This window comes from Mus pahari, chromosome 13 (genome assembly GCF_900095145.1).
Source record: "Mus pahari chromosome 13, PAHARI_EIJ_v1.1, whole genome shotgun sequence".
Lineage (NCBI taxonomy): Eukaryota > Metazoa > Chordata > Mammalia > Rodentia > Muridae > Mus > Mus pahari.
The window spans coordinates 18,078,069-18,104,238 of NC_034602.1; the positions used below are offsets into that span (position 1 = coordinate 18,078,069).

Sequence of the window (26,170 nt, forward strand, 5' to 3'; positions counted from 1 at the left end):
TGCCTGCCTCTTCCTCTCGAGTGCTGGGATTAAAGGTGTGCGCCACCACGCCCGGCCCAAATGGGTTTTCTACAAGATCAGTGTGTACTCTTAGCTCCTTAGCCATTTCCCCAGTCCTAGCACAAGTGGATTTTTGTCCTTTGGAGAATTTAGAATTGTCAACGGCATTCCCGTGAGGTCCTTGTGATATTAACAGGTGTGGTGGTTTATATTGAGTATCGACTTAATAGGATCTAGAATCATCAAGGAGACATGCCTCACCCTGAGAGATCATATTGATTATGTTACTTGAGGTGGTGAAAAATACCCCTGGTGGCATCATTCCTTGGGCTTGGGTCTTAGACTGCATAAATGGGAGGTAGGGGTTATCTAAAAGGCTGGAGTACTTCTTTCTAAAACTGTCTGAATCTTTAGGGAATAGAGTCTAAGATCTCAGCTTATGTTCAAACCCAGGAAGGATACAGTCTTGTCTAACTATGGCTCATTTTTAGCCTATCTGCTGTCTCATTAGAGTTTCCCCTGCTATGATAAAACACCATGACCAAAAGCAACCAGAGAAGGAAAGGGCTGATTTGGCTCACACTTCCACATCACAGCCCATCAATGAAAGAAGTCAAGGAAGTACTCAGTGCAGGAACTGATGACAAGGGCATACAAGGGCATACATGTTGTTTTCCTCAGTTTGCTTTCTTACAGTAACGAGGCCACATCAGCCCAGGGGTGGCACTGCCTACAGTGAGGCCAGTCTTCCCATATAAATCTTCAATCAAGAAAATGTCCCACAGGTCAGTCTAGTGAGAGCTTTTTCCTCTACCCAAATGACTCTAGTTTGTGTCAAGCTGATACCAGCACATCCCATCTTCTGGCCTTTCTTCAACATGGTGCTCAGACACCAAAACACTCAGCCCTAGAGATAGGAAGAAGAGCTTCCTTTCAGTTAACAAAATCATACACCAGCACTTATCCTAGGCCAGGTGCTGTTATCCATATTTTAAAATATCAACTTAATATCCATTTAAAAAATTCCATGAGGTAAGCTGCATAGGCGGCAGTGGGGGAGTGGCATTTGGTGCTTATGGGACAAGGTCCATTTATCTGCCTGGATAAACCTTGCCTTTGATCCCAACTATACATTATTCAGATAGAATTCAGTATTCCAAGCCCAGGCAGGCACAGTGCTTTAGTGCTTTAGGCCTTTAGTGCTTCCAGTGCTTGGAGCCAGAGGCAGGCAGGCAGGTAGGTAGATCTCTTGAGTTCAAGGCCACCTTGATCCATAAAGTGAGTTCCAGGACAGTCAAGGCTACACTCAGAAACCTTGTCTTGAAAAATCAAAACCAACCAAACAAAAGAGAACTGAGAATGCTCGGACGTGTAGCACGTGCATTTAAATCTGTGCCTACTGCAGTTGCTCATTGGAGCACAGTGACCTCTGGTGGCAGTGATGCTAGATGCTAGACCTCAGGTTTTTACTGATTCCAGGCACTTCTACCCAGAGCTGAGAAAGCCCTAGACTTATCTGGACACAGCAGAAAGCCAAAAAAAAGACTTATCCTGGAACATCTCTTGTTTAGAATGTATCAAAGAGAAGGCTTCCTGGAACTGTAGATCCAAGTCAAGCTGACTGAATGCCAGTCAGCTTACAGAAAAGGCCGAGATAGAAGGACGTGGGAAAGGGATATAGGACAAGACCCCAAGGGAAGGCAGGATTGAACTTTTAACTAGGGAATCCAATCGATGACATAAACTGAGAAATGGTATTACTGATATTCTACTCAGAAAGTTCACATTTGAGGAAACATGGTACTTACCCAATAGCATTTTGGCCTAACGATTGCTATATTGATTTATGAATAATATAAATTCCCAAATACTTATAGTGTTTACTTCTTTGCTATCAAAATCTGTTTCCTGAGCACTTCTCTCTGTGTGCCATAACATACCCTTTTAAAAAGTAATGGGAAAAACAATACAAAATTACTAGCAAAGTAAGTTGCTGGCATAAACTGGTAATATTTGAAAAGGTCTTTTTAAAGAAACTTGTGTGGTTCCCCAAAGCAGACATGCAATAAACAGTCACAGGAAGAATTATGGCATGACCCCATAGCCTGCTCAAACTAGAAGCAGAAGAATCCACACATGGACCAGTTTTTCCTAAACACAGGAAATTCACAGCAGCCAGAGGCCAAACTACCTCAGCTTGATTAAGTCCCTCTGCTCTAACCTCACAAGAAAAGTGAGCTGAAGTAAGCTGATATCAACCTGTCAGCTCCTTTCGGACAATCTCCACTCCCTGCTTTACAAAGCTCACCCTTCCATTGTTCCTGCCAGTACCGGTTCTCATTCTATTTTGTAGAGTGAAGGTTGCCCCATTCAGGAATATAAAGGCTAAGGAGAACTTTGTCAGACTTGTTAAAATTCTGCCTCTGGTCGTAGGGGAGACTACGACCAAACTTTTCATTAGGACTTTATGTTCCACTCATGTTAGACCAGACCGTATATCCAAGGAATGTCCAGTTACATCTCGAATCTTCACTGGGCCTCTTTCACCAAGGCAGGTTTAAAGTGGATTTCAGGAGGACTGCAACCGTACTTGGGGAATCTCAGAGAAAGAGATAGATTTAATTTTGCCCCATCTTCTTTCCTATCTCTACAACAGACCATTTCTCACACTGCCTACAAACATAGTTTTAAAAACATTTATTTTTGTGTGTTCGGGGGGGGGGGAAAGGACACGTGCTTAGAGGTCAAAGGACAACTGTGTGGAGTTGTTTTTAACCCTTCCACTTTTTTGTGGGTTCTGGAAATCACACTAAGGCCACTAGGGTTGCACAAGAAATACCTTTACCTGAGACATCTTGCTAGCTCCCAAACACAATTTTTCTGGCAGAGGATGCATATTATTTGGGATCATTTTATTTCTCTGATCAAAACAAGGTAGCCAACTGAACTGTACACAAGCATTCTCTGAGATTATGGTTATAAACTCATAGATCTATAAACAAGCTCTCCCATCAAGGACCAGTTCTGTCTGCTTAGGTGGTAGGTTTTTTCTTGCAGGTCCAATAACTTCTGCCCATGAACAAAAGAGTCTACCAAGCAGTTTGTGTTCTCAGTCAGCAAGTTTACTACTTTGCATAGCTTGAGCCTTAAACTCTTTCATAGTACACATTGGGTTGTGATCCTAACAAAGCCAGTTTAAAACAGACGGACGCCAGGGAATAATGTTGCTTTTTGCAGGATTCCTGGTCTTATAAAAAAAATAATTAAAACAAAACAAAACCCAGACTCAGTAGGAAACTGAAAGGCAATTTTGAATGTAGGGGAAAAATAAGACAAGCTAGACTTCGTGGCAGCCTCTGGAGGAGGCAGACGGATAAGAGGCAAAGAGAAGACCATGCTTTTGGAGTTAAAGGTCAGAAAAGCAGGCAGGCTCAACAATGCAGGCCTGGGAATGGCTGCGTGGGGTAAGGAAGGTCTTCAGCCTGATTAAAAATGCCCAGAGCCGTAGAGCGAGCAGGGTTAGGAGTTTTGGTCAGTATTTGAAGAAGGAGATAGGATGAATAAAAGAAAAGTTAAGTTTTCCCAGTGAAAACAGGCAGGCTTAAGCGATGAGGGTGGTAGACAAAGAAACCAAAAAAAAAAAAAAAAAAAAAAAAAAAAAAAAAAAAAAAAAAAAAAAAAAAAAAAAAAAAAAAAAAAAGTACCAGCACAGCCCCCCTCCTCTTCCCTCCCCTCCCGTCTGACAATCGGCTCCCGACTGCTTGGAGCCTGACCCAGTGGCTTGTTATGCCTATACAAACAATTAAGAACCTAACCCTTGGTGACCTCTCCCCAAATTGCAAGCCGTCTTGGCGGGTAAGCGAGAGGTGGGGGTGGGGTGAGGTGGGGCCCAAAGCTATGAGGGGGAAAGTTCCATCGATGGCTCCAAGCTTGTCCGTAGGTTTTAGCTACCTACGATTAGTTAAAAAAGAGAAAGCGCTTCAGTTCTCACTGGACCCCAGCCAGCTACTACTCCGGTAATGCCGGTCTTCTGTCTAATGATGCCTGAAGCCTTTACTAAATCTTCCAGTATTCGAGTCTCACTATGTGATAGCTGCTGATGAACGGGTTAAGGCCGGAGAGCGACGGGGCGGGCAGGCTCTGGAGTGGCGGCCCGGAGGCTGCAGCTCCCCTTCCCCCATCCCGGGACGATTTCGCCCTCCCAGGGGACTCCTGCTCTCTACAATCCTGCGCTTTCTTCCCTCCCTCCCTGCCTCTGCCTCGGTGCCTTTGCAGCGCCTCGCTCGGCCAAAAGAACCTAGTGAGGCTGCAGCGAACCGGAAGCCGAGGGATTGCTTAGATTTACGGCCACCGCGCGGACTGCATCTCCCTTAGAGAGCGCGGGCGGGAAACCCAAATTCCCGCGTTAAGGCCTGGGCGGTGACCTCAGGCCTCCCAAGACTCCGCCCTCACGCTGCGTGCGGCGCGCGCTCAGCCGCCCTTACTCACACACGCATGCGCCACGCGGGCCGAGCCGTCCCCCTCGCGCAGGCGCACTTCGAAAGGCGCGCTTTTCGGTGGCTGCCGTCCCGGCAGGGAGCACAGGTGGGCCCCGGGAGGCTGCGGTTGGCCGCTGAGCCGGCGTGTCCTGTGGATTTGTTTTGTTCTGTCCGTTCTTAGACTCGGGTTGTCGGAGAGGGTGGCCTTGGGAAGCCCTCGGCGAGACGGCGGCTGGGGCTGAGGGACGCCGTTGGGCGTGACGGTTTGGGGTCCGTCAGCCACGGCTACCTCCCGCTAGGACTGCTGGGAAGGCAGTAGCGGGTTTGCCACCTAAATGTACTCATTTTGAGTTTCGTGCTATCCGCAATACTAACTAACACAGGTGAATTGTCTCCGAAAATCAGAAATGCTCCAGCATCTGAACTTAACGCCCAAAATAACATCCTCATCATGAAACTTTTTTTTTTAATTCATTCCTGCTCAGAAAATAGTATCTACAGTTAACCGTGTGGTTATGTAGCTAATGTATATATTAAGTATACGTGAGTCGTATTTAGAATGGAGTCCCCTACCTGATGTATGTGTCAATATCTAGAACTCAGACACACTTCTGACCCCGAGCAGTTGGAATAAGGATACTTTTCAGTTGTGATAACTGGTTCCAGGCTATACCCAGTCGCTATGGCCTGAGGGGGGAACCTTCCAAAGGGAAGAAATAATAATTCATAATCTCTTATCATATTTCTAAGTTCTGGGGACCCTATAATGTTTTCAATAATTACAACAACCTGTCAGCTAAATAATGGTGCACACTGTTTCTCCCCCAGGTGAAGACAGCCATAGCTTAAGAGATATACTCAAGAGTCACTGCTGAAAGAACAGATTATGCATTCAGAATTCAGGGCCTGGGAAATGGCTTAGTGGGTCAGAGCTGCCGAACCTGAGGACCTGAAGCCTGGGATCCCTAGGAACCGTCGTGGTAAAAAGAGAAAACCCAATTCCTGCAAGTTGCCCTCAGACCCTTCCTCAATATATAACAATTAATTAAAACTTTTATGTCTAGTGTCTAAAGTTAGGTCTTACAGCTTCAGATCCTGTGTTCTAAATTCCTATGCTACTTTGCTACTAGTAAATTAGAGTTCTGTAAAGTTCAAAAATGATGTCTGGCATATAGTAGGCACTTGAGTTTTTAATCACTTTAGTGGATACCATGAACTAGGTACTAAAGAAAATCTAAATACAATGAGAAGTAGTTCTTTTTTGTAGAAGCTACTTGTCTAGTTTGAATGACCAAAACTTTTTTTTTTTTTTTTCTTTTTTTGGTTTTTCGAGACAGGGTTTCTCTGTGTAGCCCTGGCTGTCCTGGAACTCACTTTGTAGACCAGGCTGGCCTCAAACCCAGAAATCCGCCTGCCTCTGCCTCTCAAGTGCTGGGATTAAAGGCATGCACCACCACGCCCGACTGACCAAAACATTCTTAATCAGAAAATTAACAAAGTAAAAAAAATTGAAATGTAACTCAGTTGCCCATACTTCATAGATTTTATCAAGAGCACAATGGTTGAAATGACTTAGAAGTGTTAGACAGGTCAGTCTGTGTCATTGAGCAGTGGCAACAGATTGTTTTTGGTTGTATGCATCTGTAGTTGTAGGATATGACTGTAAAGGAAGGAAAACTTGGGAGATAACTTCTGAATAAAAATATGGTGGTGGTAGAGGACAGTGTTTTGAGAATGACTAGAATAGGTGATTTTAGTTGATAGACTGAAATGAAGCTATAAAGATAATTGTAATCATTGTGAACCTTTGTGGTTGATATTTTCCAAGTTACCTCTCCTTCAGGTTCTTATTTCTGGTGTTGTGTAATGGAGAGTAAAATAAGGTTAAAGCAGATGAAAGCAGGGCTACTTACTTGCTCAGAACTGTTGATCCAGGTTCAGTTTAAGTTACAGTTTCACTAGATGTTAAGTTTCCTATTAATACAAGCAGAGAGATGTATGTATACCTACTTACAATGTGGTAAATTTTTTTCCTCAGCATTGTTAGAGATAATAGCTGTATTAACCAGGACGTATTGGTGTACCCCTTTAGTCCCAGTGCTCCGGAGCCAGAAACAGGTGAATCTCTGAATTCGAGGCCAGCCTGGTCTACAGAGTGAGTTCCAGGGCATCCAGGACTACACAGAGTAACTCTCAAAAAACTACCACCATCACCACCATCAAAGCTGTATTAAATATAGCTCACAAAGTATTGGTTATTTATACTTCCAGATAAATAGAAATTAAATTTAAAATGTAGATATTCTTTTGCTTTATCATAATACTTAGGGAACCAAAAGGGTTTCTTAAAATTTTTTCATCTTAGTATCCAGGCAAACAAGTTGTACATAACAAAAATAGTACAAAAATAGTTTTTTACATTATTTAGTGGTAAGTGGGGCACATTTGTGCCAAGCTGTGCATGTGGATGGTAGGCGACTACTTTCAGGAACTATGTAGGCCTGAGAACTTAAGTTGGCAGGCCTGTGCTAAGCTATCTCCTCAGCCCGATTGTCTATTTTCCTAAGATTCTTTACAACAATGTAAAGGGGCTTATGAGACTATCTCAGGAAAAATTTGAAATAAACCCCCTACCTAGTAGACTATTTGGCTTATACTTGGAGTTCATTTTTTATAGGTTTTAATTTTTAACACTGAGAAGTGGAGAAAATTTGGAAGATTTGTGCCATCATGTTTCAAGTGTTTATTCATGATAAATCATTAAAAATATTAAACATGTCACCATCTTTATGTTTCATGCTGCTCAGCCTGTGCTGATAACACCGAGAAGTATTCAGTACCTGAAAAAGTTCATAGTGCTTCACTTGGAACTTGGCTTTGATTTCTGGCATTGGTCATAATCAGCAGAGTTCTCTCTAGTAAGTCAGTTCTTTAATTCTCTCAGCTTAATTTCTATATTTGTATAGCAGGGGTAAAAGTCTTCAAATCATTTTCATAATCACCTGATTTGATTCTCACAATGGTTCCTTCAGAAAAATATGAACATCCAAAAATTGTAAGTGGCTTGCATAGTATTATCTGATTTTTCTTAGAAAACAGCCTTAAGATTTAGGGTTTCATTATGGCATCTTCATATTTAGTTTTGACTTGTTCCTCTCAGTGCTGCCTTCTACTCACCTACCCTTTTCCCTTGTTCCTTCCTTCTCACTAGATCCCTTTTGCCTTCCTATTACTTGTCCCATTGCCCTATTTCCCTCCTCCCTCAGGATGACTACCTCCTCTCATGATCATCTTCTATTTCCATGGTCTACAAAATATATACGTAAATGCATGCACACACACAATTTCTAACTCTTTCTACCTTCTTATTACATGATTCGTTGCTCTATTTCTCAATTTCCTAAAGATCACAACCTCTTCTCATGATCCCCTTCTAGTTCTGACCTACAAACACATGTAAATGTGTGTGCACATACAATTTCTAAATCTAGATTCAGCATGTGATAGAATGAGGTATTTTTCTTTCTGAATGTCTTATTTTGCATAGCATAAGATTATTAGTTGCATTGACTTACTGCAAATGTCAGGATTTCATTTTTCTTTATGACTATATAGAACTCCATTGTGTATTTATACATCATCTATTGATGGACATTGAAGTTGTTTTGTTTTATGGCTGCTGTAAATACTGTAGCTATAAACGTGGATGCACTAGCATTTCTGTGGTGTGTGGACTTAGAATTCTTGGAGTATATATGCAAGAGTACAATATTCAGTTTTTTTTTGAGAAGCATTTATGTTGATTTTTCTAGTGGCCAAACAAATTAGCATTTCCACCACCAGGGAATAAGGGTTTCTTTTTCCCTACATCCTTGACAGCATTTGTTTTGTTGATGACAACTATTCTGACTGGGAAATAGAATCTCAAGACAGTTTTAATTTGCATTTCCCTGATGACTAAGGATGTTGAACACTTGTGCAAGTATTTATTGGCTATATTTCTTTTGAGTACTGTTTAGTTCATTAGCACATTTTTTGTTTGGAAGATTGCGGGATAGTTTTTTCAGTTCTTTATGTATTCAGAAGGAGTGTGTGTGGAGTCACGGGTAGGTGTGAGTAGCCATGTGGTTGCCCTGTCCTCTACAAGAACAGCAAGTGCTCTTAACTGCTGAGCCATCTCTCCAGCCACCTTCACATTTTTGTAGAATCTTGTAACTCTGGTCTGGGGTAATAGCTTAGTCTTAGTGAAGTGCTTGCTGTACAAGCATGAAAATGAAAGTTTGAACCCCAGAGCCTATATAAGAAATCTGCAGCCAGGCGTGGTGGCGCACGCCTTTAGTCCCAGCATTTGAGAGGCAGAGGCAGGCAGATTTCTGAGTTCGAGGCCAGCCTGGTCTACAAAGTGAGTTCCAGGACAGCCAGGGCTATACAGAGAAACCCTGTCTCNAGGTCCAGTCTGTGGCAGGTATGATGATGCATACCCGTAATCTCAGTACCAAGGTGTGTATATAGGGAGATCAGAAGTCCTCGGCTATGTATCAATATTGTTGCTAGCCTGGGATATAGAAAATGAAAAAAAAAAAAAAAAAAAAAAAAAAAAAGAAAGAAATCTGGACAGGAAATATGGTGGCAGGAATCATGCTAGAGAGGACAAGCTGGTCCTTGGTGTTTACTGTCCAATCAACCTGTAACCTACTTGGTGAGCTCCCATTCAGGGAGAGACCTGTCTCCAAAAACAGTGGACAGTGCTTGAGGAATCATCTTCTCCATCCCACAGGAGTCTAGTTTGGTTCTTTTGTATTTAGTAAGACATGATAAATGGCCTAAAAAGTGAGAGTTTATAGGAGATTCTGTTGGCTGCTGAGAAGAATTTTTTTTCCTTTTAGATACAGTAGCCTGTAAATATTTGTTGAGTCTATTTCATCTCTGGTGTATGTTAAGTCTGAAGTTTCTTTGTTGATTTGTTTGGATGACCATTCTCATGAGAATGGGAAATTGAACCATTAATTAATTTTAAGTCTTTTTGTGTATATTCTTTTTTTCTTTTTCTTTTTTTTTTTTTAAGATTTATTTATTATTATACATAAACTGTCTTTAGACACACCAGAAGAGGGCATCAGATCTCATTACAGATGGTTGTGAACCACCATGTCTGGGATTTGAACTTGGGACCTCTGGAAGAACAGTCAGTGCTCTTAACCGCTGAGCCATATTCTTGTACGTACACCTGTGTATGGAGGCCGTGTATCCATGTGTCTCCTGTCACTTGTTACTTAATAAATCCTTCCCTTCTTTAAGTTGTTTATGAAAGATTTTGGTACAGAGTCTCATGTATCCCAAATTGGCTTTAAACTTACCATGTAGCTGAAGGTGGTGACCTTGAACTTCTGTTGCTGAATCTACCACCCAAGTGCTAAGATTATCGGCATGTATAGTTATACTCAGTGTATATGTGCTGGGGATCAGACACTATGATTCAGGCATGTGTAAGCAGTCTACCAACTGAATCACATTTCCCAAGCCCTTTCTTTGGTTACCTTTAAGTCCTTTCTGTTTAAACTCATGAATATTTTCTCTGTAGGAAAATAACTTTATAAGAAAAACAGTTTAGCATCTATGAAATCATTTGGTTGTCCTTAATCTTGAAGACTGTATCAGTGTATCTTTGTGTCACGAGTACTTGAAATATATGATTAACTAGATGTTTCTTTGACAAATAATCTGTCTTTATAAATGAACTTTATACATTTATTGTACTTTTTTTTTAGTGGAGAGTTTTATACTTTTGTTTTCTTCTTGATACTGACTTGGCTTCAATTTTGTTTTGTGTTTTAGAACCTTTGACATGGAGACATCCAGCTCTAGGTCTGTGCAGGTGGATGAATGGCAGAAGAATTACTGTGTGGTTACATCCAGCATATGTACACCAAAGCAAAAGGCTGATGCGTACCGTTCACTACTACTGCGTATTCAGTGTGCATATGCCAACTCTGAGATCTCTCAGGTCTTTGCTACCAACCTGTTCAAAAGGTATACAGAAAAATACTCTGCAATCATTGATTCTCACAATGTTGTAACTGGCTTGAATAACTATGCAGAGAGCATTTTTGCTTTGGCAGGATCTCAACAGGCTGACAGTGACAAGTGGCAGTCTGGATTGTCAATAGATAATGTTTTCAAAATGAGTAGTGTACAGGAGATGATGCAGGCTGGCAAGAAATTTAAAGAGTCTCTGTTGGAACCTGCTGATGCATCAGTTGTCATGTGTAAAGAGCCCACCATCTTTGAGGTTCCTCAGCTTAGTGTTTGTGGAGGTTCTGAAGAGGCTGACGTATTTTCCAGTTCAGTTCACGACACAGATAAGACCCAAGCCATTCCAGGAAGCAGTCTGAGATGTTCCCCTTTTCAGAGTGCTTGGCTGCCTAAGGAAACTAATACCACTAAGACCTGTCTCACCTCCTCAACATCTTTAGGTGAGTCAGCCACTGCCACATTTCACATGACACCATCATTTGGAAACACTAAAAAGGAAACTCAAAGCTTTCCTAAAACCAGCACAGGGCTAAATAGGTTCTTACCTAATCTGTCTTGTGTTCCTTCTGGCTGTGAAAATCCTCAAGAAAGGAAGGCTTTTAATGACTCTGACACCATTGACATGCTTTCCAATCCAACACTGAATAAGGCTCCTAGTAAAACAGAAGACAGAGGCCGAAGGGCAGATAACAGCCTGCCTACCTTTAAAACTGCAAAAGAACAATTATGGGAAGATCAAAAAAAGAAGGGCCATCAATCCCAGCATACATCTAAATCTTCTAATGGTGTTATGAAAAAGTCTCTGGGAGCTGGGAGATCGAGAGGGATATTTGGAAAGTTTGTTCCTCCTGTATCGAATAAGCAAGATGGAAGTGAGCAGAGTGGAAAGGAGAAGCTCAAGCCTAGTAGGGCAGGGTCTGCATGCCTCACTGATGATTGTCTGAAGAACGTGGAGCCAAGGATGGTTGAACTTATTATGAGTGAAATTATGGACCATGGGCCTCCTGTACATTGGGACGATATTGCTGGAGTAGAATTTGCCAAAGCCACAATAAAGGAAATTGTTGTGTGGCCCATGATGAGGCCAGATATCTTTACTGGATTGCGAGGGCCCCCTAAAGGAATTCTGCTCTTTGGCCCTCCAGGGACTGGTAAAACTCTGATTGGCAAGTGCATTGCTAGCCAGTCTGGAGCAACGTTCTTCAGCATCTCTGCTTCGTCATTGACGTCTAAGTGGGTAGGTGAGGGAGAAAAAATGGTCCGTGCATTGTTTGCTGTTGCAAGGTGTCAGCAGCCAGCTGTCATATTTATTGATGAAATTGATTCTTTATTGTCTCAACGAGGAGATGGTGAACATGAATCTTCAAGAAGGATAAAAACAGAATTTTTAGTTCAGTTAGATGGAGCAACCACATCTTCTGAAGACCGGATTCTTGTGGTGGGAGCTACAAATCGGCCCCAAGAGATTGATGAAGCTGCCCGGAGAAGATTGGTGAAAAGACTTTATATTCCCCTCCCAGAAGCTTCAGCCAGGAAACAGATAGTAGTTAATCTCATGTCTAAGGAGCAATGTTGTCTCAGTGATGAAGAAACTGAACTGGTAGTGCAGCGGTCTNATGGGTTTTCTGGAGCAGATATGACACAGCTTTGCAGAGAGGCTTCTCTTGGTCCTATTCGCAGCTTGCACACTGCTGACATTGCTACCATAAGTCCAGACCAAGTTCGACCAATAGCTTATATNGATTTTGAAAATGCTTTTAAAACTGTGCGACCTACTGTATCTCCAAAAGACTTGGAGCTTTATGAAAACTGGAATGAAACATTTGGTTGTGGAAAGTGAATACAGCAATTGAAGGGAGAAGCTGCCATCTAATAGTAGTCTTTACCTTTAGCGTAAGAAGGTTGGTGTGCTGCTTGTATTGTTTTGGAGTATATCCTGAATTCTGTGCCTCAGGTTAGAGTAACAGCTTGACTACTGACTGATATATTAGTATGTTGTATTTGCCTTCCAGTTATATGATCTATAAGCTCATTTCATTTAAATAGAATGACCTTTTGTTTCTACGTGAATTCAAATCGGAACTTTAGTCTGGTAATAGTAAACTTTGTTAGTGTAGTAGTATTATTGCTTACATTTGAAACAGCATTGCATTCTTGACTTAAGAGTTAAGATCTTACCAAAGGCTAGAGTGAAAGCAACAGAAAGTAAACTACATTAACCCGTGCTCGTTTGTAACTTGTGGGCTTTTTTTTCTATCAAAATTAACTAATAAAAACATGTTAGAAATAGCAAGATGTAATCTTGTATCAGGGATGTAGCCTGCCTCAAAAGATAAGTATGTTTTTTTTTAAGGGATCTGTAAAGTTTTCTATTACTATTTTGTCTGATAATTCTTAAAAGCCTATTTCAAACTAAATGTTTTTAAATTAAAGAGAATAAAAATAGTTTCTTACCATTTTGACGGAGTTGCTTAATTTTGCTATAACTTCTTCAAATTATTTGTTTTAAACAGTCCTGTATACAACATATATGAATATGATTTTACTATGCTTTTGTAGTCTGCTTGTTTTTCCCCTCCAACTGGTGTGCAGCCATGGTGGCATGAAACAGTCTCCCTGCATCAGTTTCCACACAGCAGTGATATTGCAGGTCTGTGCCACCATCCACAGTTAGCCAGTTCCTTTTTTTAAAGTTCATCATCATTTTGAGTGCTATAAATGTCTACAGAAATCTTCCTTTACATACTGTTTTGTTTGGCTCTAGATTGGCTATAATTATTTAACACAGGAGTTGGTACATTTCTTTTGTGAATATGACAATATGAAATGAAATTTGAAATATTTTTTGTAACTTTTTAAAAAAAGATTTATTTGGGAGCTGGAGAAATAGCAGTTAAGAGCACTGACTACTCTTCCAGAGGTCCTGAGATCAATTTTCAGCAATCACATGTTCACACCATCTCTAATGGGATCTGATGCCCTTTTCTGGTGTGTGTCTAAAGAGAGCAATAGTGTGCTCATATTAAATAAATAAATAAAAAATTATTATATGAGTGTTCAAAATAAATAAATAAATAAATTATTTTATTATATGAGTGTTCAATCTATATGTACACCTGCATGCCAGAAGAGGACATCAGATCATATTGTAGATGGTTATGAGCCACAATGTGGTTGCTGGGAATTAAAGTCAGAACCTCTGACTTCAACATGGTGCTCTATACTGCTGAGCCATTTCTCTAGCTCTGGAATTTGAAACACTTTTTTTTGGTTTTTGATTTTTGGTTTTTGGTTTTTGGTTTTTCGAGACAGGGTTTCTCTGTGTAGCCCTGGCTGTCCTGGAACGCACTCTGTAGACCAGGCTGGCCTTGAACTCAGAAATCCACCTGCCTCTGCCTCACAGTGTTGGGATCAAAGACGTGCGCCACTACTACCCAGCTTGAAACACTTTTAATGAGTGAATTTAGAAAGTTGTACTTCGTGGTGGCTTATAGCCACCTATAACTTAACTTACTGGGCATCCAGTGCCCTCATGACTACAGCAGACATCAGGTACAATGGTACACATGTATACATTCAGACAAAAAAGAGAATCAATAGATTTTATTTACACATAAAATCTAAATTTTTTTTTAAAAGGTTGTGCTTTGGTATAGTGTATATTGTTATTTTTCATCTACCTTTCATTTATACATTGTTGCTTTAAAACCTTTTGCAGATTTCCCCCTTTGAAATATATTATTGTTACATTAGAACTTAAGCTACTATTTTTTTTTTTTTTTTTTTTTTTGGTTTTTTGAGACAGGGTTTCTCTGAATAGCCCTGGCTATCCTGGAACTCACTTTGTAGACCAGGCTGGCCTCGAACTCAGAAATCCGCCTGCCTCTGCCTCCCGAGTGCTGGGATTAAAGGCGTGCACCATCACGCCCGGCCAAGCTACTATTTTCAATTTTTTAATTTTTATTTATTTTTTTGAGTCAGGGTTTCTCTGTGTAGCCCTAGCTGTCCTGGAACTCAATCTGTACATCAGGCTGATCTCAAACTCAGAGATCTGTCTGCCAAGTGCTGAGATTAAAGGTTTTTTTAACCTTTATTTATTTTTACTTTATGCATATGGGTGTTTTGCCTATATGTCTGTCTGTACAACATTTGCATGTAGTGATCACAAGAGGCCAGAAGAAAGTGTCAGATCCCTTGGGACTAGAGTTACAGTTATGAGCTGTCATGTGGGTGCTGGGAATCAAACCAAGTTCTTCTACAAGAGCCTCTTAATCACTGAGCTCTTTCTTCTGTTCTAACATCTTAAAATATCTCCCGATATCCGAAACTTTATCCTTGTTAGGACTTGAGTATGAAGTGTGCCTCACAGGCTTTTATGTTCAGTCGTAGTGGTGCTATTTTGGAAGGTTACAGAAATTTTAAGAGGTAAGGCTTATTTATAATAAGTAAGTCATTGGGGTTCTATCCTTGGTGGCCTGTTCTGCTTCCTTTGTGTGAAGTGAAGACTCCCCTGCCACAGGCTCTGCTGCCAAATCACCTTGAACAGAACCTTCTGAAACAGAACCCAAAAGAGTCTTTCTTCTGTCAGAGTTAGTTACAGTGAAAAGTAGCTGAGCCCTTTACAATATAGCCCTGTATGATTTCTGTATAAAGATACTGGAACCTTGGATCCTTAGGTATTAATAAGAAGGAATTAAATACAGTTTTTCTTATCTGGAGCTTATTTTTAGAGATCACTTCAACATTCTTGGATCTTAAAAGTTACCATGGTGTTATAAACAGTTACTAACTGCTCATTGGTGTTTTGATATTTTTGTGTTTTTTGTTTGCTTGCTTTTTCAAGACAGGGTTTCTCTGTGCAGCCCTGGCTATCTAGGAACTCACTCTGTAGACCCAGGTGACCTTAAAATCAGATCTGCCTGCCTCTGCCTCCCGAGTGCTGGGATTGAGGCATGTGCCACCATTGCCCAGCTGATTTCATTTAACTCTGTAACAGTCTTAATTTTATCATTTTTTTATTCCCATCAACAACACCTGCCAATACTGACTTTTTACTATTAGTCACCAATCAGAGGCCATTCATTCCCCTCTGTGGAGCTTATTTTAGTTTGTGAATGGGAGAAATATTGTTCAAATATGTCAAAAATATACACCTGAGAACAAAACAGCATCTTCAACAAGTGGTGTGAGGAAAACTGATATATCCATATACAGAGGATGCTTTTCTCATCCTGCACAAAACTATGAATGGATCAAGGACAAGGTAAGATCTGAGACCCCAAAACTGCTTAAAAAAAGGCATATGCTTACTTTCTGAATGAGATTTCCAGTAACACAGGAACTAAGATTTAACAATCATTACTTGAGATTTAATGAAACAAAAGCTTCTGTACAGTAGAGAGGACTGTGGATCAGCAGTCCACAGAATGCAAAGATGAGTATAAATGTGTTGCCTGCCATACTAGAAAAGGACAGAAAGATTGGTCTTTCCAAAATAGTTATGTCCTAGGTGTTTCTGTATTGGATTGTTGGAGTTCCCAGGCTATACTTGTAGTCTGCCTGTGGAAAGGCCAGCTGAGATAGGTCTCATAGGGCATAGTCTTTAACTGTTGCTCAGGCAGCAGAGCAGGCTGTGGCAGTCTTCAGTGAAGAAATTGCAGAGACTGATCCTACAGAGTTCATAACCACCAAGACCCACTAGGAAGTGGAACTCCACACATGAGAGTGATTCTGGTTTTGTGAGCCTGTTACCTAAAAAGTGAGTTCATGTTGCCACCTTATTCCTTATTTGGCAAAACAGTGAGTTTCAGGATACTTAATTCTGTTTTTACTTTGAAACTTGTTTACTAATTCATTTTTCTTTTTTCTTTTTCTTTTTCTTTTTTTTCCTTTTAAAGATTTATTTTATTTATATGAGTACACTGTAGCTGTCTTTAGACACACCAGAAGCAGGCATCAGATCCCATTACAGATGGTTGTGAGCCACCATGTGTTTGCTGGGAATTGAACTCGGGTCCTCTGGAAGAATAGTCAGTGTTCTTAACCATTGAGCCATCTCTCTAGCCACCTAATTCATTTTTCAAGACCAAAACTCTCTACAGTCTATGAAGAAAAGTTTTTTCTCCACATTCCTCTCACTAACACATAGGGGCAATCACTTGGGCCCACAGAGGAGATCATATTCTCACAGTTAACGTACATTCACTGCTGAGCAAGTGAAAGATACTATAAGCAGTGTTAACCCATGAAATGAAAATAAAGTTCCAATTGTCCCTAGCCTTGAATATTTTATTCTTTCCTACTTTGCTGCATCCTTTTGGCCAGATGTGATGTCACATGCCTTTAATCCTAGCATTACCCTGGAGGCAAAGGTAAGCAGATCGACTTACATGCTACTCTGATCTACATAGTAAGTTCCACGCTGACCAGACCTAAGTAGAGTGTCTTAAAAAAGGATGTGTCCAGTGTAGGAAGAACAGTGGACACATGTACCAAAATCCTGACCCCTAATTCCAACTGATTTAGTTACTGCTGGAAAGGGTTTTGCAGATACAGTTTAGTGGCCTAAAGATAGAAAAATTATCCTGAATTATTTATATAAGCCCAATTTAGTTGCATGAATCCTTAAAGCAGAACTTTCCTGGTTGGTGGGAAAAGAGATAGTCACCCCACAGTGTAAAGCCAGGGTTTGAGGGAGGCCTTAGAGCTGACCGTAGGTTCCACGCTCAAAACAAAACAACACATTGGGCCTATAATGTGATATAAGGCAATACTTTCAGCTACTTCTAGTGACTGTAGTCTGGTTTACAGCAGAGAAAGCAGAGCTACCGGTATTGTGCTTTACAGAACTGAGATAACACTGTGTTGTGTAGTATACTAGACTTGTGGTAATTTCTTAGAGCAGTGTAGTGTGAATGAAAATGTCCTCCATAGGGTAAGGTATTTGAACTCTTGGTCCCTGGTTGGTGCTGTTTGGGGAGGCTTAGGAGGTACTGCCTTGTTGAAGGAATTATGTCACTGAGGGTGAGCTTTGAGAGTTTAAAATGTCTATATTGTATCCATTTCTCTCTGGCTTACAATTTACAGACATGAACTCTCAGCTTAACAGCTCTAATCTTCCTTGCTTCCACTCTGCCATTATGAATTCTTATCCCTTTAGAACCATAAGCGAAAATAAACTCTTTAGTTGCTTGGTCATTCTATTTTGCACAGCAACAAAAATGTAATACTTGTAAGAATGACAACTAACATGCACCAACTCTGAGCACAGAATCAAGGGAGGATCAGAAGTGTTTATAAGTGTGTGTGCGTGTGTATGTATGTGTGTATTGTGAATGATTGCTGGGAGTCCTGCCAAAAATGATCATTCTTCCCTTGAACTCTGTTAGCAGATCTTGGAAACTGCCTTTATAGTTAGCACTTCACCACCCTTTCATTTTGTGAGGCCAGGGCCATTTAATGTACACAGTGAGAAATACATATATAATTTAAAATTTTCTAGGAGCCGCATGAACAAGTAAAAAGGTAAAATTAGCATGCCAATGATTTCAGCAGATAGTGAATATAAAAACAGCTGACAATGCTGGATCTTTTTCTCATACTGGGTTTTAGAAGCACAGTGTGTGCTTACATTTCCAGAGCATTCTCGTCACAAGTCACTCTGTTTCAGGCTTTCCTTTCTCTACATATTGGCCAGGGTGGTAAAACCTTAACAACAGGAGCTGGAGAGGTGACTCACTAGATAAGGGTACTGGCCTTCAGACCGTTTAGGTTTGATCCCTAGCACCCACATGAGTGCTAATAACCATCTGCAATTCCAATTCCATGGGAACCCTGTCCTCTTGACAATATCAGCCAGGCAAGTGGTACATAGACATACATGAAGGCAAAACACCCATACCCATCAAAAGCAACACACACACACACACACACACACACACACACACCCCAAAAAAGTATTTATAAATGAAGCAAGGTGTTTTCCTTTTGGTTCATTTACAATGAGGCAGACTTTTTTGAGGAAGAGTTAGAGGGACATAGTTGACAAAGAAAGTGAGATGGTCACTGCTTATTCCCAGAGGGCATTGCAAAGAAAAATGGTGAGTAGTCTTGTAGTGGGGATCCAGACAGGACCAGTATAGGAAATGGAGAAACATCCAACCCATCTGGGGGGGGGTGGTGGTGGTGGTGCTCTGCACACCTGTAATCTCCAAGGCTGCATGCAAGTGGATCTCTTTAAGTTTGAGGCCAGGGCAGTTAAGTGAAAAAAAAACCTGTCTCAAGCAAAAACAAAGGCAACCAAACCCCAAACCAAACCAAATACCCACCCACCCTGCCACAAATCATCTAAACCAGCTAGAGTCAGTTTATTGAACTTGTAGTCTGAAGGCCCCACCCTCTTAGAAGAGAAAAAGCTTTGGCTTTGTCCAGTATTCAGTCTCCTGTTTTTTACCAGGCATTCATTCATTCCGTTGTCTATCCCAGAAAGTGAGCTTGGGGATTCCTAGGGGATCTTTATCACCTTGCCCCATTACATTCAACCAGGAAACCATTTTTAGACCTTAGAAGGGCAAGGTCGAATACTACACTCTAGAACTGAGCTTCATGGGAACAGGCTGGCTTCTGCAGAGCTGCCTCATGTAAGAAGGCTCCCCATCTTGGTATTTCTGCAGAGCTGGGCACTGACATCTAAAACTTAGCCACCATCATTAAGCACTGTGCTGCAGCCTGGGTGCATTTTATCCTAGACTAAGATCATGAGGCAACAGGAGTGGTGCAGGCCTTGAATCCAAGCACTAGGGAGTCAGTGTTTGAGTTTACACACACAGTGTAGTTATTGTTCACAATGGTAATGCATTCCATTTAGTTTAAAAGGAAAACAACACAAGGGTATTTTTAAGCCATTGAACATGAATAATTAATTTTTAAAATTAAAGGCATTGGATGTTGTTACATAAGGGAAAAGTGGGGGTTGAAGTGAGGGTCTCTTTCAGGAATTCCTCTTAGAAAATATTTCACATTACATATAGAAAACAGGGCTGAAAAAATGACCAAACTCAAGATGAATCTTTTTTTAAAAACAGGTTAAAAGTCTCAATGTTTTGCACATATATAATATTGTATTTCAAAGTAAACCCCAGAATCAGAATCCATAGCAAAAAGTCATTCATCCAATTCCAAATTGAGCAAAGCAATCAAACCTTTAAAAAGTAGCTGTGAGGCAAATATGGATTTCATCTGCATTTTAAGAAATTGAATGTTCAGAAACCCATTTTACAAAGGAAGCTTTGAGCAAGCAACATATATGCATAACATTACATCTGTGACTACAGAAGTGGATAAATTCTATTTCATCCAAGTTTGGGTACAGATTTCTGTGAGCTCTCACGCCTCTAAGAAATGTCTTGGCTGTATGCATGCTCTGACCCAGAGCAACAACATAACCCCCAATGCATGATAAGTATCTGTGTACATAATTTCACAGAATATCAAAAATTGCTGCAAAACGAGGGCATTATTACAATTTAAAGGAAATGATGCAGATAAATCTATTTTAATGGATAAGCTTAGTAGATGCAAAATAAGTATGTCAGTGCTTCATTATTTATTCCTCTCAACTTGCCAAAATTAGAGTGGAAAAATGCACACTATATACCCTAACATTGTATACAAAGAAGTGAAAAATTTTCCTAGCCATGTTTGTACCTTGGAAAAACTTAGTCCTATGTGTAGCTGATTTCAAAGGCTCTGTTGTATTCCTTCGGTCACAACACATAATCTCATCTGTTGTTAGGCCTTTCTTAGGCAATCCAGTGCTCACCATGGGATGCAGTTCATAATTCCCTTTTGAATGAATCATCTCCTTTCATAGTAGACTCAGTAATTTCATTTAAAAACCGTTAGACTAAACGGACACTTCTGATTATTGCTGCCCAGACAGAAGAGCACACTATGGCATGTACATGATGATGTGAGGACTACTTGTAGGAGTCAGTTTTATTTTTAGACCACCTCGGCCTTAGGGGTGGATCAAACTTGGTTGTCAAATGCCTTTACCTACGGAGCCATTTTTCTGTCCCAATATATATTTATTGAATCATATATGTATATATGAATCTCACCCAATTTTCTAGTTCATTTCCTGGGATTATATTCAAGACAGGTTCCCTATGCTGATTAAGATTGTAACATATTAAGGACTGGGGAGGGTTTATGCCAGAGGGGATATGGAAGGGAGTAGGGAAGAGCTAACTCTCCCTAGACTGGAGGGAGGAGAGAGTAAGGGCTCAGGGAAGGAATACGGAAGGGCTTCACAGTTGTGTCTGTTAACTTCTGAATAGTCTTCCAGGACTTGGTGCTCCCTTAGTTTTCTTGTGCAGTAACAGAATGCATATACAATAATCCATAGGGAAACTAAATTCCTCACACTTCTGAAGGCAAAGTTCAAGACTAAAGTGTTATATCCAGCGAAAGCTTTCTAGCTGCTTGCTAACATGGTAGAGGCAGGACAGGGCTAGACAGCACCTGGAGAGTTGATGACAGCATGAGGACCTTAGGAAAACTGACATGGTATCCTGCCCCTGGGACAATGGCGTTAGAAAATCGTGAGCATGGAACACGTGACCCCATCACAGAACGAGTCTACCTCCCGATACCACACCGAGACAATTAAAGTCCATTATGAGTTCTCCAGACCATAGCACAAAGGTGTCGTATGAGTCACCGTGATGACTACCAAGGAATCCAGCAGTATTCTTAGTAAAACTTGCAAAATGGGAATTTCAAAATAATTTAATCCCAGGCATCCTAAAGTTTAAAATAACATTATCAAGATAAAATGGAAGTACATATCACACATAGAGTGTACAATTTAATTACTTTTTAAAAAGATTTATTTACTTATTATATGTAAATACATTGTAGCTGTCTTCAGTCACCCCAGAAGAGGGCATCAGATCTCCTTACAGATGGCTGTGAGCCACCATGTGGTTGCTGGGGTTTGAACTTAGGACCTTTGGAAGAGCAGTCAGTGCTCTTAATTGCTGAGCCATCTCTCCAGCCCTCAATTACTTTTTAAAAAGATATATTTATATGAGTACACTTCAGCTGTCTTCAGACACACACTAGAAGAGTCCATTGAATCCCATTAACAGATGGTTGTGAGCCACCATGCGGTTGCTAGGAATTGAACTCGGACCCTCTGGAGGAGCAGTCAGTGCTCTTAACTGCTGAGTTATCTCTCCAGCCCAATTTAATTACTTTTTTTTTTTTTTTTTTTTTTTTGGTTTTTCGAGACAGGGTTGCTCTGAATAGCCTGGCTGTCCTGGAACTCACTTTGTAGACCAGGCTGGCCTCGAACTCAGAAATCTGCCTGCCTCTGCCTCCTGAGTGCTGGGATTAAAGGCGTACACCACCACGCCCGGCTTAATTACTTTTAATAGCTGTATACATAGTCAAAGAGAGAAACAGTATCACTTTCAATGAAAAAAAGATAGTGTTTATTCTAGAGGCAAATATGAATGAATGACTGGGATCATAGACCTGATCCTTCCAAATACCATGAACTTTTTACAATAATTGTACAAAGAAAGCCATATATGAAGGCACCTTTCAATACATTAATAGGTACTTCAGGTAGGGGGTCTTATAGCAAGGTGGGGGGAATGCTGCTATAGGTCATGAAGTCGATGCTGACAATACTCTTAACTCTTTGAGTGCAGGAGTATTAATACATTCCTAAACTTTTTTTTTTTTTTTTAGCCTGTCAGGATGTGAGCTCCAACACAGAGTGGGGCAGGGAATGTCTATTCAGCAGGCTAAAGATCACCCAGGAGAAATTGTCATCAGCATTTACAAATAGCTGCAGTCCAATTTCTTCACACCATTTACATTTTATCCAGTCAATCAGCCTTTCAGACTTTTTCCCCCCTAGGATTTCTTTTGTAGGAATTCCCATTCACACACAAGCACACACACACACACACACACACACACACACACACACACACACACACACGTCAGCCTTCCTGTCACTGCGACCAGATCCCTGAGCAGGAAAGATTTATTTTGATAATAGTTTCAGAGGTCTCAGTCCATCGTGGCAGAGAGGGCAGGGTGAAGAGCAGGTCATCTTGTGGTGGCCAGGAAGCAGAGAAGGAGTCCCTGCAAAGCAGTGGACTTTCTCCTTGCCCCCTTTATTCCATCCTGGCCCCCAGCCTATCCATCTACCGTTCAGGGTAGCTTGGCCCCTCTTTGTTCATATCTCGAGCATGCCGTCACAGATGCACCAAGAAGTGTTCATCATTAATCTCCTAAATGGTTCTAAATCGCGTCAAGCTAACAATTACATCACCTCAGTATGTGTCTCAATTCTGAAAACACCTCTGTCTTCTTTTGTAATTCTACTCACTGCACACAACCCTCAAGCAACACCGGGTAACTACTGAACTGCTTTTTAACATAAATGTTTGTTTGCATTTTCTAGAGTTTTCATAAACCACATATTGTAATCTCTTAGCTGATTTCATCAAGGGAATGTAATTACTATGTTGGTGCAAGTATAGTAGGGTTGTTCCTTTCTTTTTTAGTATCCATGATATGCACATAACAGTGGACTTTTTGTTGTTTTTATTCCATCCACATTTGAAGGATATTTGGGGTTTTCTAGCTTACAAACATAACTGGTAAATACAAAGCTGAACCATTAGTGGTAATTTAGGTGCCTATTCAAAAAAAAATGCACAAACCCAACCAGGGGTTAAACTTTGTTTCACAGAGACATGACATTAAAAAATGCTTATAGCACATGAGACCATATCATATTCTCCAAGTGGATGTTCATCTTCCTCATAACTCTCTGGGTCTGTCTCATGGTGAAATTAGTCTTGATAACTAGATGGCAGGTTCTAAACAGTGCTGAGGGTGTGTGTGTATGTTTGGGGTGAAGGGAGTCCTGTGCACTGCACTGTGAATTGATACACCATTGCATTTCATTTTCCCCTAAAGCCACCCCAGAGACAGGACATGCTCTTCTACTACAGCCACAGAGAGTAATGAAGCCCTCTGACAGCTCACCTAAGCTCAGATTTGCTCGCTTGGAATTTGAGCCCAGATCTGTCATTTTCTGTCTTTCTCACTCATGAGTTGGTCAGTGTCATTGGCCAGTGGCCCCAGTGTGGTGAGCAGCCAGCTCTTAGAATCTCAGACTGCATCCTGAGCTAGGTTTATGAGGGAGGCAGGCTCCACCTGTTCTGACCAGCAGAGGTCAGGAGTGTCCATAGAAGCAGCTAGAGAGTTCGGGGCTTCAGAGTGAGGGGCCTGGCATTAACGGTGTTTATACAAGAATTGGTTCCAGTAGGCACAGTTGTTGAGTTCTTAAGGTCAATTTCAAAAGCAAGGTTTTAATTTCAAAACTAACCCACAAGTAAAGAACTCTCACAAAGCATATTTAACTAGGTGGTAAGCCTGTGCCAGGCCTTAAAAGGCCGCGCTGCATTCACAAGCTCTCTTTAAGACCAGTGAAATCGGTTTCCCTAGCTTGCCTTCTGTTGCCACTAGGGGGCGAGCGCCGCTCAGATTTCCCCCGGGGCTCGGCCAGGGACTTGAAAGTGACTCGAGCCTTCTGTGGAAAAAGTTTGAGTTTTGGTACCCTTGCAAGGAATTCTAACCTAGATATTAGAAATTTTCAGTCTGTTGATTTGCTGAAAAAGCTCAGGTTTGAGGGTTTTTTTTCGTATTTTAACAGTGATTTTAGGTGCTTTAAAACTCTCATAACAACTTTTAAAAAATGATAATTTTATCCTTTCAAAATTTTATACATTTAAATAATACATTTTAATCATATCTATCTACCGATACCTCCCTTCACTCTCCCCAGAGGCCTTTACCCCATCACCCTACTCCTTTTTTTTTTTAAAATTGTCAGCCCCCGAGTGCACTTAATGCTGTCCAAATGCAATGGGTGTGGGTCTATAGAGGGTTCCTACCTCAGTAGCCATCAACTGCTAATAACTCCTCCGCTAATGAGACCTTGTGGGGGGTGTCTTCCTCATCCATGCTGGAATTTTTACTGGCTTAATCTCGTGCAGGTCTTGCACAGGTGTCCACAGCTGCTGTGAGCCGATGTGTTTGGCTGCCGTGTGTGGCATGTCCAGAAGCCAACATCGCCCGGCTCTCCCAACAACTCTAACATTCTCTCTGTTCACTCTTCTGTGCTGGGTTCTGAGCCTTGGATGGAGAAGGCTAAGACAGGTGATTCATCCACAGCTGAGCCTAAGAGCTCATCAAGCTTGGCACTTGAATGAGAGCCTGCATTCACTACTGCTCACACATAAAGCGAGCAAAGTGGGGAGCACTGCAGACCTATGGGTTGGGATTGTGTCCTCTTGGTTGATTTTTCTTTTTAAAGATTGATTTTGTTGATATGAGTACACTGTAGCTGTCTTCTGACACTCAAGAAGAGGGAGTCAGATCTCATTACAGATGGTTGTGAGCCACCATGTGGTTGCTGGGAACAGAACTCAGGACCTTTGGAAGAGCAGACAGTGCTCTTAACCACTGAGCCATCTCTCCAGCCCCCTCTTGGTTGATTTTGTTTTTCTTTAAGAGTGTGGAGTGGCCTTCCTTATGTCATCTGACTAGATTTGGTTTGATGTCATTTTGTCAAATATTAGAATAGCTGTGCCTGTATGTTTTTTGGTTCCATTTCCTTGGAATTCCCTTTTCCATAAATAAATTGCTTTATCCTATCGTACTGTTGTTCCCCCTACCTGCCTGAGACAGGGTTTCTCTGTGTAGCTCTGCCTGCCCTGAAACTCTCTTTGTAGACCAGGATGGCCTCCAACTGGGATAGCCTCCACCTTTTACCTCCTGAGCGCTGCAATTAAAGGCGTGTGCCCCCACACCCAGCTTGATAGTGTTTTTACTTGATGGTAAGGTGTGTTTATTGGACTACAGTATTCCATCCAGTATTCTCTGTAGAGCTGGCTTGGTGATTATGTCTTCCTTTAATTTTTTTTTTTTTTTTAATCATAGAAAGTTTTAGAAAGTGTTTTATATTCTTTGATTAGCTTATAAACTAGTGGACTTCCATAAGACTTCTTCGTGCATCTTTCTCCCCTCTCCCTCTTCTCCCCATCACCCTGTTCCTATCCCCACTTGAAACTTTATATATATATACCTTTTGAAGCAGGATCTCACTATGGAGCCCTAGCTGGCCTGGAACTTTTTATGTAGACCAGGCTGGCCAAAACCTCACACAGATCCTCCTACCCCTGCCTTCCAAGGCCTAGGTTAAAAGGTATGCACCATCACACTGGGCTTAATGGTATTTTTTTTTTACTTGACACATAAAGTCACAGCTTTCCATATGGCTTTTACATACACCCTTCATTTTGGTGAACATTTAATTGTCTGGTGGCATAGGCCTGTGATTACAGTTGCTTGTTAGGTTAAGGAAGGGTGACTCCTTCACTTGTGACAATGCAGCTCAGGTAATAAGACGCTTAGGGGCTGGGCGTGGTGGCGCACACCTTTAATCCCAGCACTCGGGAGGCAGAGGCAGGCGGATTTCTAAGTTCGAGGCCAGCCTGGTCTACCAAGTGAGTACCAGGACAGCCAGGGCTATACAGAGAAACCCTGTCTCGAAAAACCACAAAAAA

The 26,170-nt window shown here is 41.2% G+C and overlaps 1 protein-coding gene across 1 annotated transcript; it reads left to right on the plus strand.

Annotated features, from left to right (window-relative positions):
• The first annotated feature begins 10,319 nt into the window (after positions 1–10,319).
• Positions 10,320–13,052, plus strand: Fignl1 (fidgetin like 1). The gene has a single exon (XM_029545210.1). The coding sequence runs from the start codon at positions 10,324–10,326 to the stop codon at positions 12,349–12,351; it is 2,028 nt and encodes a 675-aa protein (XP_029401070.1). The 5' UTR covers positions 10,320–10,323; the 3' UTR covers positions 12,352–13,052.
• The last annotated feature ends 13,118 nt before the right edge of the window (positions 13,053–26,170 follow it).